The sequence below is a fragment of the Convolutriloba macropyga genome, chromosome 6 (genome assembly GCF_964194025.1).
Source record: "Convolutriloba macropyga chromosome 6, txConMacr16.3, whole genome shotgun sequence".
NCBI classification, from domain to species: Eukaryota; Metazoa; Xenacoelomorpha; order Acoela; family Convolutidae; genus Convolutriloba; species Convolutriloba macropyga.
The window spans coordinates 93,746-110,033 of record NC_134473.1 but is presented as its reverse complement, the minus strand read 5'-3'; the positions used below and the strand labels follow the sequence as shown (position 1 = coordinate 110,033).

General features: G+C 36.2%; 1 protein-coding gene across 1 annotated transcript in view; it reads left to right on the top strand.

Moving 5' to 3' along the window:
- The window catches only part of LOC142341418 (uncharacterized), a 45,462-nt gene extending 32,623 nt beyond the window's left edge, over positions 1-12,839 (top strand). Inside the window, exon 8 of the mRNA XM_075392347.1 lies at positions 12,015-12,839. Coding sequence (XP_075248462.1) covers positions 12,015-12,371 — 357 coding nt within the window. The 3' untranslated portion in view covers positions 12,372-12,839. The remainder of the gene's footprint in view (positions 1-12,014) is intronic.
- Positions 12,840-16,288: the final 3,449 nt, after the last annotated feature.

Here is a 16,288-nt window from a genome sequence, read left to right as displayed (position 1 = left end):
TTGTGGTGCACTTGGTTTTTTTTGTTTCGTCGTCTGATGCTCTTTTTCGTTTTATATTTGTTCACACAGCAAAGCTGAAAAAGTCAGTTTCTGATTGATTTCTTCCTCTCACTATCGGCATTTGCGCGCGTGACGCCATTTCTGACTCTCTCCAGTAAAAGTGTTTAGCTCATTTGCGTGATTAGATTTTGATCATACGTGACTTACCTCACTCAATAAAGTTTAAGGTCAAAGGAACTCATGTGTGTAACAAAGGTCCCTAATGAAAAGGTGTCTGCGTAATGTTTTTTAGATAGCTTTCTGGGTGGCGTCGATAACTTTTCCAACTTATATCTGTATCTGTTTCTATCTCTATTATACGGCACGCAAATCTATTCTTTCGCAGCTATTCTGGCAATCTGCCGGCTATGTTTAATAATAGCAGCCATCATCTGAGCTGGCTATAATTGAGCTCCTAATTTTGTTAATATTCAAGAACTATGAAGTGTATTGGTGCGCTGTCTATTATTGCTATCAAGCAATATTTGTAGCAATTATATTTATCCTGTGGTCCTTTTTAATGTGACCGATTTTTTGTCTGAACCATATGACCTTTCGTCCTCAAAAAGGGGAAAAGAGGTATTAAGGGCTCTTAGAGTCGTGCCCCTTATACCAGTCACTAAGATGCGATTCAATAAAACTGTTTCGAGGAGACAATTTCATGGTTATGAGGTCTGTTCTTATCTTAAAACTTTGACCCCCTCAGTCACCCCCCAGTCCACTCCAACCGGTGATTTGGACCCCTCTTGGCCAGCCCCCCGAACTCTACCCCCTCCCCACCTCTAACTCTGCCTCCCCTACCCTCCGCACCACTCGGCGCTCACCCCCCATGCTAGCTCTCCCGTGCTGGGTACTAACAAACCAACCGGTCGTTGGAGAGCAATTCGCCCGGCCTGAGTCGGTTATGTTTTAAGGTTGTTCCCTTTTTTGGACCTTTTGTCAATGAGAAGTCAAAATTTACTAGTAATTAATAGCCGCCTCAGCTTCTTAGTCGGCTATTATAGCTCTCCTATTTTTTTTACTTCGTCGTACTCAAATTTTTCTGATTCACCTTAAATAACAGGTTGTTTTTGCGTGAAATCTTTTTAGACTTCTGTAGGCTAGTTTCACTCTACGCACATTCTGGTGAAATTGGTTTTAGACAGCAGTTGCTCAGCAAAACAATTCAAAATGAACAGAGTCAGTATCAATAACGAAATAAGAAATAGAAATCGGGGAACCCATAAAGCCCAATTTCAGATGCCCGTTACTCTAACTTTTTCTTATTTACCATCTCTAATGCTTATTGGTATTGATCTAGCCCCTGTGTCGTCTGATTACGAAACAGGAGTATGTTCAGCTCCAAAATGACATCCAAATAGTTCGCACTTAAACGTTTTTTTGTACGAAAAGCATTTTTCACTAGTTATCTTTCAATCACAATCTTGGTTATGGGAATCAACGGTGGCTATTTTCCGGCGAACTGCCGTGTATGTTATTAATCACGATGTAGAAGTAAGGGAAGCAAAAAGTGAATTTTTCAAGGCGTGATAATTCAAACTGCGTTTTAATTGGTATTAAATGAGATTTTTCGTTTTTGAGATCTTTTTCGTGACGCAGTTTGACTGGTTTTTGTTACTTCTTTGTTTTCTGTAGGAATACATTGTTGCACTTGTTTAAAGCAATCAAAAAGTAACTAATGTTTTTGAAAGACTTATATGTTATTCGTCTTCATAAAGTGTTTTTTTTTATTTTGACTTTTTGTAGTTCTTTTTAAGTGTCGTTAATGGTAGGTCTCAGTTGCGCTGTATTGAAGTACATTTGAAGTACATCGGAGAAACCCATAAAGCCCAATTTCAGATGCCCGTTACTCGAACTTTTTCTTATTAACCTAATGCTTATTGGTATTGATCTAGCCCCTGTGTCGTCTGATTACGAAACAGGAATATGTTCAGCTCCAAAATGACATCCAAAAAAATCGCACTTAAACGTATTTTTTGTACGAAAATCATTTTTCACTAGTTATCTCTTTCAATCACAATCTTGGTTATGGGAATCAACGGCGGCTATTTTCCGGCAATCTGCCGTGCATGTTTTTAATCACGCTGTAGAAGTAAGAGAAGCAAAAAGTGAAGTTCTAAATGCGTGATATTTTTCAAACTGCGTTTTAATTGGTATTGAAATTAGAGATTTTTTGTTTTTGAGATCTTCTTTTCGTGACGCTATTTGACTGGTTTTTGTTACTTCTTTGTTTTCTGTAGGAATACATTGTTGTACTTGTTTAAAACCATCAAAAAGTAACTAATGTTTTTCAAAGACTATGTTTTTCGTCTTCATAAAATGTTTTTTTTTTTTGATTTTGACTTTTTGTAGTTCTTTTTAAGTTTCATTAATGATAGGTCTCAGTTGCGCTCTTTTGAAGTACATTTGAATTAATTTTTAGTAGCCGCGTCAGCTTCTCAGCCGGCTTTTCCAGCGCTGCTATTACAATTTTGAATTGTATTGGGGCGCTGTCCTTTTTTTAAGGTGTGCTCACACATTTTCATGATTTTTGAAGTCAAATTGGAGTAGTGATTTTGGTCACACCGGAACAGGAAGTGGACCGGAAAAGCGAGTTAGTTAGCTCTAATTTTAAATTAGAGTGAGAAAACGTTGTTTGAACTAAAATTCGCTTTCGCTAGTGATTTTTTGTTCACATACGGTAATTTACCCTTTATTTTTTTTTACCGTTTTTTCGATTTTTTGGATCGGATTTTTTTCTTATTGGTTTTCCTAATCAATTCATAGTTCATTCTGGGCCTAGTTTTTTGTTTAAACCAAATTTCTCTTTTTCGCTAGTGGTTTTTTGTTCACATGCTGCTTTTTAACTTTGATCTAATTTTTTCAGAAATGGTTTTCCCAGATCACTCATAGTCCCTGCTAGGTCTAGTCTTTTGTTTAGTCAATGAAAATTCTTTGAATTGAACGTCAGGACTTGTCCTGCTATGTTTTTTTACTTCGTCGTATTCAAATTTTTCTGCTTTACCTGAAATCAGATTGTTCAACATTTTGCGTGAAATTTTTTGACTTCTCTAGGTTAGTTTCACTCTTCGCACATTCTGCTGAAAGTGTTTATAGACAGCAGTTGCATGAACAGAGTCAGTATCAAAAAATTAAATCAGAAATAGAAACGGGATAAACTCATAAAGCCCACTTTTAGATGCCCGTTAATCAAACTTTTTCTCATTTACCATCCCTAATGCTTATTGGTATTGATACTAGCCCCTATGTCGTCTGACTACGAAACATGCGTATGTTCAGCTCCAAAATGTCATCGAAATAGCTCGCACTTTCACATTTTTTGTACGAAAATCATTTTTCACTGTTTTTTTTTCTCTTGCTATCCCAATCTTGGTTAGGAGAATCAACGGCTGCTATTTTCCGGCAATCTGTCTAGTATGTTCCAATATCAGTTGACATTCAACTGTTTTAACGAATTTGACGCTATTTATTTTGAAAAGCCATTTTTGTGTTCTATTTTTTATCGTTATGTTCTGTCATTCAGTCTCGTCATTGACGGCTCTAATTGGCTCTCTGGTGAGTCACATTTTAGTCATGAATTGCATTAATATTTGTTTTTTTTTGGATTTTGCGGCTTTTTGCCGTTTTTCGCTTAGGCTTGTTCAATGATAGGTCTCATCGACCCTTTCAATAAGTATTTTTGATCTAATACAATTTGGTTTGATCTTCAATGCAAAACTTTTTTTAACTAGGTAGTGCGATAGATGTTGAAGAGTTCAAGTTTTGTGTGCGTGTCTCCATGAGTTTCATGTTAAATGACATCGTAGAAACAGATTTGTCCCAAAAGATGTTTGCTGCCTTTTAACTCCTGTGCAGTTTTCTACAAAGTGGCGTTTGTTGTCTAAACTCAGACGACATAAAGGTTTTACGAAGCTGACTATGTGACACATTATAACTTCCATAACTCAAATTTTTGTAAAGGAAAAGAAATTACAGCTTTGTGTAGTGTTCTCTTTACTTTCGGACGTCTTTGTATATGATTTGTTAATAGCCGCCCTCATCTTCTCAGTCGGCTATTTTAGCTCTCCTATTTTTTACAATTCAAAGAATTTGAATTGTATTGGGGCGCTGTCTTTTTTTTTAAGATCTGTTCACACATTTTCATGATTTTTGAAGTCAAATTGGAGTAGTGATTTTGGTCACGCCGAAACAGGAAATGGAGCGAAAAAACGAGTGGTTTTGCGGCGTGAATTTTTTTCGCTCTAATTTTAAAATAGAGTGAGAAAACGGTGTTTGAACAAAAATTCGGTTTCTCGGTAGTGGTTTTTTGTTCACATGCGGCAATTTCACTCTGATTTTTACTGTTTTTTCGATTTTTTGGATCGGATTTTTTTCTAAATAGCTTTCCCAATCCATTCACAGCTCATTTTAGGTCTAGTTTTTGGTTTGAATTAAATTTTCATTTCTCGCTAGTGGCTTTTTTGTTCACATGCGGCATTTTGACATTGATTTTCTGTTTTTTTTTTCTTATTTTTTTTCTGATTTTTTAAAAATGGTTTTCTCAATTCACTCATAGTCCATTCTAGGTCTAGTTTTTCTGTTTAGTCAATGAAAATTCTTTGAATTGAACGTCAGGACTTGTCCTGCTATGTTTTTTTACTTCGTCGAATAAAAAAATGTTTCGCTTTACCTCATTTTGCCGCTTTTTCAACATTTTGCGTGATATCTTTTTGACTTCTCTAGGCTAGTTTCTCTCTTCCTTCATTGTGCTAAAAGTGATTTTGAACATCAGTTGCTCAGCAAAGCAATTTAAAATGAACAGAGTCAGTATAAAAAATTGCAGTCAGGAGTAGAAACGGGATAAACCCATAAAGCCCAATTTTAGATGCCCGCTATTTGAACGTCGTTCCTATAAGTCTTAGTTACCATCTCTAGTGCTTATTGGTATTGATAGTAGCCCCTCTAGCCTCTCTTTAAGAAACAGAAGTACGTTATGTTCAACTACGAAATGCCATCAAAATAAATCGGACTTAAAAAATGTTTTTGTACAAAAATCTTTTTCATTATCTTCTATTCTTTCAATCCCAATCATGCTTATTGGAATCAACGGCGGCTTTTTTCCGGCAATCTGCCCGGTATGTTTCATTATTGGAGGCTTCTCTGTTAAGGAGGCTGATAGTGTTGTCTTAAATTTAATCAAATCTTTGATTTGTAATTCAGGACTGGTCCTGTTTTGTCTTTACTTCGTCGAAAAAAAAGTTTGTTTCGTTTTACTGCATTTTGCCGCTTTTTCGACAATTTGCCCGAGATGGATGCTAACTAAATTGTGTGCATGCTAACTCAATTTTTTTTACTCATCTGGGCTAGTTTAATTTGTCGCTCGTTCCGCTCAAACTGCTTTTAAACAGCAGTTGCTCAGCAAAGCAATCTAAAATGAGCGGAGTCTTAAAAACGAAAATGGCGAACACGAGAATGGAAACGGGATAAACCCATGAAGACCAATTTTAGATGCCCGCTAATTAAACTTTGTTATAAGTCTTAGTGATTCGCTCTAACGCCTATTGGTATGAAGCTTCTGTATCACAGGAACTGGAGTATATCTAACTACGAAATGAAAAGTTCACACTTGGAAACTGTTTTTTAATTTTCTGTTTTTCAATCCCAATTGCGTTTTGGGATTCAACAGCGGCTATTTTTGGCCAATATGCGGTTTTGGTTTTTAGAGCACCCTCCGCTCTCCGTCGAAAATACTTCTTGGTTGTCTTTTTTGTTTGACTGTTTGGTTTTCTTTGATTTGTGGTTTTGTGCTATTTGATGTCCGACAAAATCTGTCTTATGACATTTTTTGCATTGGAAATCTCTGCAATGTAAAAATAATGTTTAAATGATGGCAGCATTTGGAATCTTTTATGAATTGATCCAAGATGATAACTCCCACACGCTCATTTAAATGACAGTCATTCGATTGTAAATCGTCATACGTCAGACACTAAACGTCTTACACTTCCGTCTTACATATACGCCTAAGTCCATATATCAGCTTCATACGTGTGTAATACACAATCTTGGCTTTATGTAGCTAATGCTATCTATGAATTTCCAATAAAAGTTTGAAGCATAAATTGGTGTGTGGAATGAAGTCAGTAACTCATCTGAAGTTGATTCCATTGTGTATGATCAATGCATCTTTCTGTTGTTGAATTCTTTCTACGCTTCCGAGCATCGCGTCCAATTCCCACTTTTGATTCTTTTTATTAGTTCCTGGAGTAATCTGTTTTTTGAAGTTCCGTTTTTCTGTTTTGGTCAACCAATCAGTTTGAGCGAAGTGAATAAATAACGATTGCGAAGTAGGCTATCGTTGTCAGATTCGTCTTCGTCAAAATCCTTTCCACTTAAAGCATCGGGGTGCGGTATATGCTCTCGCGGTGTTTTCAAATCAAAGTCGGAGCCCATCAGTTAGTGCGCATCTTGTGATTCTAACTCATGCTGTCTTCGAGATCTCATCTGGCGCGGAGATATTTTGAGTTTTGTGATCTGTCTGCAGTGTTAATTGTCTTCCAAGAAAATGTAACAATTTTGTTGCGTTGTGCCCCTCGAAAAGTCGCGTTTTCCCCAGGTCGTTCATTGTCAACAGTTTCGTTGCAAAATTGGAAATCATTCTTTCGTAGAAATTCGCTAGCGCAACATGCGGTTCGAGTTGTTTGTTGTTGGTTAGTGACTTAGCACTTTCAATTTTTTTAAAAAAATTTTTGGGATCTGGTGCTATTCCATCCTAAGAGATTGAGGATCACAAAAACTAACACTTTTGAGTGGTATTGGGTTAATTTTTTCTTCATTAATAGTAAAAATTTTTCTTACGTTGTCGGCGCCTGACTAGACATTCTCTTGTTGAATTGCGCCTTGGTGATTCCATACACCAACACGTCGTCTTGAAAGATCACAATACTTTTGATTCTTCGCGTTGATTTGATGCAGTTCTGGAAGATTTGAAGAAGAGTTCAATCCTTGCGGTAGTCGACTCCTTTTGAATAGTCCCTGAGGTGTTTTGATTGTGCTTATGTTGCCTCTTCGTCAAGTTCAGTTAGGTACTAAGTATCTGAGAGGTCACTTTGCTCAAGAGGGAGATCCCCGAAATGTCTGGTATTGGGTCTCCTACTTTGGCAAAACTGACCTCTCAGATGCTTACTATCAAATTGAACTTGAAATTTTTTTATTAATTCAAAAGCATCACAGTCATCCTTACCATTAGTTAGTAGAATAGCTGTGTACAAATGATCTGAGAATACACCCCTGTTTTCATTTTAAATTGCTCTCAAACAAAATTGTTTGTCCTGTTTTTTTTTCAAATCCGTACCTCTTGATTTTGTACCTCCACCTCACTACCTCTTTCTACCTCTAACCTCCGCTCGCTGGAGCCGCCTTGAGACCCCCAACCAATTCACCCGTTTTGTATGCTCCTTGCCCCCTCTTTGACCACTCATCAGCCTTCTATAAGCAATTCGCCCGACGTTCGTCTGTTGTTTTTATCTTCATTATAGTTTAATCCATGGACTGGAGATAGCATTATGAAAGATTCCCAATAACTGCTGTTAAAGTGTTTGGAACGGGCAGAACCAGTGAATCACAGAAACAGTTTTTGAAGTACCTTTCTTAAAGAAAGATCTGATGCAAAACTTAATGGCATATTGCGAGGTTTTGTTCAACTGATCTTTATTCGAAATAAGGAGTCTCATTCAACTGATTTTGAAGTGCTAATTTTTACCTTCTAGCTCTCAGCCCTTTTCAATAAAATAAATTTTCAGGAAAAACTTGACAACTTCTGCTAACAGCAAGAACTGACAAAGTAAACAACCAGCAAAATGTGATCAAGGCTATGAAAACTTTGAAAATGAAGGTTCTTAAAGCTGTGAAGGACAAAAGCCGAGCACTGTTTATCGAAACCAATTACCCAAAACTGCATCAATAAAGCAACTCGTCGGATTTTTCTAATCGCGTGAACTGGCGGAGTAAATATAAAAAAAACGGTCAAAATACATTTTTAAAACGCTGAGAGTGTACTGATAAACAGCAAGAATTTGGGCATAAATCTGAAAATAGAAAATTTTTAATACTATGATATCAAAACCAATCAATCTAATTAAATTGCGTTTAATTAGAAATGTTATCCCCTTTTTTGTTGATATTTTGAATTGCAATACAAAAATGCGCAATACAGGCAAACGTCAGAAAAGAGTTGTCATTTTGGAAAAGAGTTGTCAAAGTCATCAAACTTGACTATTGTCTGCAATATTGAAGTATTATTTTGAATGACAGCTTCTTATTTGAAAGTTAAATGAATACAATGATGTTTTCCAAGTTCAAAGCAATTTTTGACGTGGTTGCAAATTCATATTTAACACTGTATGAAACCGTGAATTACTCAGAACAATTCGTTATTTTAGAACATGGACCGCCCTTTATATCGAGCTTAAAGCTCAATTTTTATAGAGCGGCTTTCCCATTTTCTCTCAAAATTTTTATTAGATGTCTATCTAATAAAAATTTTGAGAGAAAATGGGAAAGCCGCTCTATAAAAATTGAGCTAAATAAGTAGTAAAAAATCCTTTTTACTACAGTATAGTTGGCACAGCTTGATAAGATTCTAATCATGGACTATTGGAGCTCAAGTTCTGGACATCGACGTAAACCTTTAAATTTCTATAATTTCACCTTGTTTCAAAATAGAAATAATCTTCAACCTAAATGAAGTATTGCTAATAGCCGCGTCAGTAATTCCAGGCGGATATTATTGCGCTCCTAATTTTTTACAATTCAAAATTAAAAGTCTTTTTTTCAAGATCTTTTCACACATTTTCATGATTTGAAGTCAAATTGAAGTGTTGATTTTGGTCACGCCGAAACAGGAAATGGAACAAAAAAAGCGAGTAGTTTTGCGGCGTGAAGATTTTTCGCTCTAATTTTAAACTAGAGTGAGAAAACGGTGTTTGAACAAAAATTCGCTTCCTCGCTATTGGTTTTTTGTTCACATGCGGCAGTTTCACTTTGGCTTTACTGTTTTTTCAATTTTTGATCAGATTTTCTAAATGGTTTTCCCGATCCATTCATAGTTCATTTTAGGCCTAGTTTTTTGTTAGAATCAAGTTTACGTTTCTCGCTAGTGGTTTTCTGTTCTCTCTAGCGGCATTTTGACATTGACTTTCTGTTTTCTTGTTTTTGGATCTGATTTTTTTTAGAAATGTTTTTTTTTTCGAATTCACTCATAGTCCGTTCTAGGCCTAATTTTTTGTTTAGTCAATGAAACTTCTTCAAATTGTACGTCGTGACTTGTCCTGCTATTTTTTTTGTCTAACAGTTTTTTGTTTCGTCTCACCCTGACTTCTTGGAATTGACTTTTTCAATGACTTCTGTGACTTCTAAAAATTTGTGTTCGTGACGTCGTTTCTGCTTTTAGGTCAATTGAGTGGCTTACCTCACTCAAAAAAATGACTTCTGAACTCACTTATGGAACTTAAATTTTGTGAACATTTACTAATTAAAGGTCAATAGTGTGCATCTAAGTAGTGCCAAACTTATATGCCCTAATTCCTGAGTAATAGTGTCTTGAGTTTTAATATCGAATATTAATTTTGAAAAAGCTCCATTAGGGTTTTTTCCTTGAGTTCGGAACGATGATACGTGGAGACGTACCAAGGGCAGTTATAAAAAGCTTCAGATATACCGAGTTACGTGGTGTTTCAAAATCACATTTTTCACGTGGAAAAACTCACATTTTGATTTATAAAAGTGATATCCAAAATATTAAAATTGGAACTCAAATATTGCTGTAGTTTTTCTGTACTCGTCAAATTTTTCGTCTAATCCTTAAACTTTTCGTCCGCAAAAACGGGATAAACAGTTAAAGCCCAGAGGTCATTAATTGACTGAGCAGCTCTCTTGGAGCCTTACGCCTTACTAGTCTTTAAGTATGTTCTGGAGACAATTCATGGCATGAGTTCTAAATCTTAAAAGTTTGACACCCCGTCCCACACTCCCCCGTGCACCCTCCTCCATCTGACCATTTAGACTCTTCTCGTCCAGCATTACCAACCCTACCCCCTACAGCTAGCATCCCCAAGTCCCAGCTAGGTACTACCGAACGGTCGTTTGAGGGCAATTTACCCGACACTAGTCGGTTCTGTTCTTCCCTCAAACCAAACAATAGAATTGGTATGATCTTCATACGAGTATCCAATTGTTCCGAAGACTGGAATAATTGACTTCAAGAAATAATGGTTCTGATAAATCACCCGCAGAAAAAAATAATGCATAATTTAATAATGATAGGCTTACTGAACTGTGGTTTAAAGCGGGCTATACAAAAATTTCGAAAAAGCTGTTGAATTTATTGTAATGACAAACGTAGATTTAACAGAGAGGATCGGTAATGTGCGTTCGCACATAATGTTCCGATCCCGCTCATCCACATTTTGGCAAAATTGTCTACCAAATAAGGAACAGATAGAAAAAATTCTACGCCAATGTGATTTGTGAACTGTAATAAACGGGACTAGGTTGTAAATAGACAGAAATTGAAGATAAGTGCAAAAGTTTTAAAATATTCGTTTTTGGAAACAACTGTTTTCAAAATCATTAAAGCAATCAGCTATCTATATAATTTCGAAAATAGGCTCAATTATTCCTCCATAAAAGCGAATGAGAACTGTCATTATCCATGAAATTCCATACGACAAAAGACAACGGCAGTTAATGGTGCCTTTTTTTGAACGCCAATATTTTAATATATGAAATGTCAATAATTTGTGACAAAACGAGAAAAAAAAACGTGGAAAAAGGCCAAATGCTTAAAAAAATCAAAAAACTTCGTGAAATATAGTATCGAAGTCAGAAAACCACAACTTCATGCGCAAAGCCGCAATAGATTCAATTTTATTTCATTAAAAAGAAGCGTTGTTTTACTGACACTAAGCTACAAGTTGACCAATTTAAGAGAAAAACAGTGTGGTAAAGTTCAATAAGCCATTTATTCAAAAATCAAGTATTTTAAAAAGTCAAAACTACCATAATCTTTTGTGTAAAAAGCTAGATATATTAATTTTAAACTGTTTATGAAATCAGTTGGATCTATCAACAGTGAGCTTTGATTTGAGTTGTTCTGTTCTTTAATTAGCATTAAAAAGATCGATTTTTTTTTATTATAAAAACGACCGACTGATGATCTAGATAATTTGATTGTCAAAAAAATAACTGCCGCGTTTCTGATAAATCATCGAGTAAAGTTACCAAAAAACCCGCAGAGTTTTAATTGCAGAGCACTCTCAATGGAAATGGAAGTAGGGCTAGCCCCCTGTGGAGTTTACAAAGATTGTGGTAGTTGTTTTTTGCTGTGTAGTTCCGGTAAATTTAAAGTGGACTAAAGATGCTTATTTCTTGCTATTTTTGATGAAAAAGGCTGAATTTTAAAATTTTCAGCCAAAAATTAAATCAAAATAGTCACCAATACTTTTTGTCTTTATTAAAATCAACAGAACTATTTTTTACATTTTTTGGCTTAATTTAGCGAAATTTTAGGCAAAAATTCCGGAAAATGTGAATAAAGTACTGCAAATCGGCCTGATATTCAGAAAAATTTATACCACGATAACTCGCTCTAGAACACAAATTTCAAAATTCTACTACACTGACCACACAACTCTTTTTCACTAGACCACTCACAACTCTTTTTCACTAGACCACTCACAACTCTATTACCCACTGATATTTTATCAACGAAATCTTATGATAAACATGGTCGTTCGTTTGTCGCTCCTTCGGACTGACAAATGACCTCTGCAATATAATTGTCGGCGATGTGTAACGTTTAACAATTTCGTCATTTAATATAAGAGAACTGATCATCTTAAAAAGTTAATTTCTGAGAATACACGTGCCATGAGTATTTAATGAGTTTGTTTTTTAATAGACGCGTTTATTTGTTGAGTTAATAGCCAGTATTTCAGGCGGCAGCATACCAGCAACAACAAATCAACCCCACTTCCGTGCAAATAAGTAGCGCTCAAAACCAGAGTATGGTACAACAGTCCAATTCAATAGATGAAATGAAGCCAACATTACAAGATTTGCAACAAGATCCTCAACAGCATCCAATGACAGGCGTGAAAGGTCCCTCACCGCAGCCTGGAACTGGAAATGACGATGGGGGAGGTGCTGATATGGGTGGCGGTCAGTCGGAATTGAACGGGCAGAACGCTTCTGGTGCAGATCCTACAGGAGCCTCAATTGATTCAAATTCTGTTAAACAAGAGAACTCTGCCGTGCAAGACTCCAATCCAGCCTCACTTATGACTGCAATGTGAACCAAACTCCCCTTTTTGTACTACAAACTTACTATTAATATTATTGTTCCAACTTATATTTCGAGTGCGTAGAATCTCTCGTCTCGTGTCCTACCCATGCGACACAAACTCCTGACTATCTATTTCTCCTCAAACCTTTGCAAAGCTAATATCTGACTATCTGGTGTTTAGATTTACTACTCGTGTTATTCAATGCAGCTTTGTAATTGTTTTGGCACACTTAATGTATAAGTGCAGATTCAGCAATGTCTGCCACCTAACCGTTTCTATCATTTTCTTTTTGTCTTCAATTTGTGGATTGAAAGTTTATTTTTGTTTCTTGTACTTTCCAGGTGTGATTAAGTTGCAGTTGATAATTACACCATTTCATTATTTGGGCAATAATTTTCAAAATTGAGTATTGATCTTTGAATTTTTACATGGTGTATTTGATTACTAAAATCTAATTTAATATCAAGTTGCCCTCAATTCTCATCCATTGAGATGTATTATCAATTCACAACGTTCGGAACCAAATCTGTCAATGTACTTATTGTGACTTGAAGCAAAATTGTGTTAAAGCTGTTAATTGATCAAAGTTTAGCAGTTGTTTGGGTACTGTTGGTATTTTTTTCTCCAAGTACTAAAAGATTGATGACGAGTCATCTACTCTTTAGGCTATTATTGTCCTATTTAGAGGACTCCGAGAGTAATGGTGATCTGTTTCAAATCAGTCGAGAGAGTGTAATTGGATGTAAAAATGAATGCGCTCGTGAAAGTAAGTGTGAAGGTCAATCAGTTGAACAAGTCAAAAGCTGCGCTAATTCCTTTAGATTGTTGTGAAATTTTTTGAGGCAAGGGAACTTAATTATCTTAAATTTGCAAAGGTGTTCACTGACCCGATTCCGACAGTAGATTTTCTGCAGGCTAAATGAGCGCCTGGTGGTACTGCTGACCTTAAGGTTTCCATTACAAGGTTCTGCGTCTGACAAATTTGGCTGCCAGTCAACCGTGATAAAAGGTAGATCAAACTCCCGGAGGGCATTAAGTGGCTGATCAGCTCTTTTAGAGCCGTACGCCTTAATAGTCGCTAAATATGCGATTCACTGAAACTTCCCAGACCTAACCACCCTTCACATGATATGAAGGGTGGTTCTTAGAGTTTAACCGCGTCCCTCTATTAAGCGAAAGTCGACATAGGCCGAGCAGCTAGCTAACTGCTCGCCAATCGTGTGAGAGCAATCTGCTCGACATAGTTTTAACTATTAATTTTCCAGTAATACTGTTAATCCAAGACACAATTTGTCAAAGAATTGGGGCTCTTGTTTTTGTAAGATATTTTCCCAATTTTCCTTGTCTATGATTTTTCAAATCGTGATAAACAGGAAAGGCTCAGCAAGCATTAAGTTTCATTAGAGGCCCAAAGTTGGCTTTAGTAGTGCTTGAAGTGCGTAGAGTGGTCCAGCTTCTGGGAAGCCTAATTTCGAAGGTTACAGATCAATTTTATGAGTTTTTGAGCCCAAAATGATCGTTTTTCAAATTTTTGGGTCAATTTTGCTGTTTTTAAATCAATTGGTCTTGATCTGAAGTATTTTAAAATTGATAGTTCGTTTTGCATGATATGCGCTACATCATTTGGTACTGCAAACAAACACGATGAACGATACTAATTTTTGTCTTTGAAATTTTTTAGCCTCAGGGGACAGTGAAAATCTTCTAGGTTCAAACAATAGGTTACTTCAAAGTTGATAGTGGCAATGAACGATTTTCAACAATTTTACGTCACCAATTTTGATGCATTTGTGATAAAACTTGCATTTCAAGTTTTTTGAAAATTTTTACCTTTTATTCAGTTTTTCTTAACCAGCAAGTTCCTTAGCAATTCGTCTGTTAGGCGCCAGAAAACGTCCTCTTAGGAAGGAAAATAAACTACTGCATAACTTTTAGTGCCAATGGAATTGTTTTCAATTTTTAAAATCACTATTTTACATTTCGAGAAGATTTACAATTTTTCCAAGTTTAGCAGTTGTCTGGGTACTGTTGGCTTTTTTTCTCCAAGTACTTAAAGATTGATGACGAGTAATCTACTCTTTAGGCTATTATTTTCCTAATTAGAGGACTCCGAGAGTAATGGTGATCTGTTTCAAATCAGTCAAGAGAGTGTATTTGGATGGAAAAATGAATGCGCGCGTGAAAGTAAGTGTGAAGGTCAATCAGTTGAACAAGTCAAAAGCTGCGCTAATTCCTTTAGATTGTTGTGAAAAGTTTTGGAGCAAGGGACCTTAATTATCTAAATTTTGCAAAGATGTTCACTGACCCGATTCCGACAGTAGATTTTCTGCAGGCTAAATGAGCGCTTGGTGGTACAGCTGACCTTAAAGTTTTAATTACACGGTTCTTCTTCTGTCAATTTTTACTTCCATTCAACCGTGATAAAAGGTAGATCAAACTCCCGGAGGGCATTAAGTGACTGAGCAGCTCTTTTAGAGCCGTACTCCTTAATAGTCGCTAAATATGCGATTCACTGAAACTTCTCAGACCTAACCACCATTCACATGATATGAAGGGTGGTTCTTAGAGTTTAACCCCGCCCCTCTATTAAGTGAAAGTCGACAAAGGCCGAGCAGCTAGCCAACTGCTCGCCAGTCGTGTGAGAGCAATCTGCTCGACATAGTTTTAACTATTAATCTTCCAGTAATACTGTTAATCCAAGACACAAATAATCAAAGAATTGGGGCTCCTGTTTTTGTAAGATATTTTCCCAATTTTCACTGGCTTTGATCTTTCAAATCATGATAAACAGGAAAATCTCAGCAAGCATTATTTTTCATTAGAGGCCCAAAGTTGACTTTTGTAGTGCTTGAAGTGCGTAGAGTGGTCCAAATGCTGGGAAGCCTAAATTGGAAGGTTACAGATCAATTTTAGAAGTTTTTGAGCCCAAAATAATCGTTATTCATTTTTTGGGTCAATTTTGGAGTTTTTAAATCGATTGGTCTTGATTTGAAGTATTTTAAAATTGATAGTTCGTTTTGCAACATATGCGCTAAATCTTTTGGTACTGCAAACAAACACGATGAACGATACTAATTTTTGTCTTTGAGATTTTTTAGCCTCAGGGGACAGTGAAATTCTTCTAGGTTCAAACAATAGGTTACTTCAAAGTTGATAGTGGCAATGAACGGTTTTCAATAATTTAACGTCACCAATTTTGATGCATTTGTGATAAACTTTGCATTTCAAGTTTTTTTGAGAATTTTTACCTTTTGTTCAGTTTTTCTTAACCATCAAGGTCCTTAGCGTCTCGTCTGTTAGGCGCCAGAAAAAGTCCTCTTAGGAATGAAAGTAAATTACTGCACAACTTTTAGTGCCAATGGAATTGTTTTCAACTTTTAAAATCACAATTTTCCATTTTGAGAAGATTTACAATTTTTCCAAATTTAGCAGTTGTTTGGGTGATGTTGGTATTTTTTTCTCCAAGTACTAAAAGATTGATGACGAGTCATCTACTCTTTAGGCTATTATTGTCCTATTTAGAGGACTCCGAGAGTAATGGTGATCTGTTTCAAATCAGTCGAGTGTAATTGGATGTAAAAATCAATGCGCGCGTGAAAGTAAGTGTGAAGGTCAATCAGTTGAACAAGTCAAAAGCTGGTCTAATTCCTTTAGATTGTTGTGAAAAATTTTGGAGCAAGGGAACTTGATTATCTAAAATTTGCAAAGCTGTTCACTGATCCGATTCCGACAGTAGATTTTCTGCAGGCTAAATGAGCGCTTGGTGGTACTGCTGACCTGATGGTTTCAATTAAAGGTTCTGCGTCTGACAATTTTGGCTGCCAGTCAACCGTGATAAAAGGTAGATCAAACTCCCGGGGCATTAAGTGGCTGAGCAGCTCTTTTAGAGCCGTACGCTTTAATAGTCGCTAAATATTTGATTCACT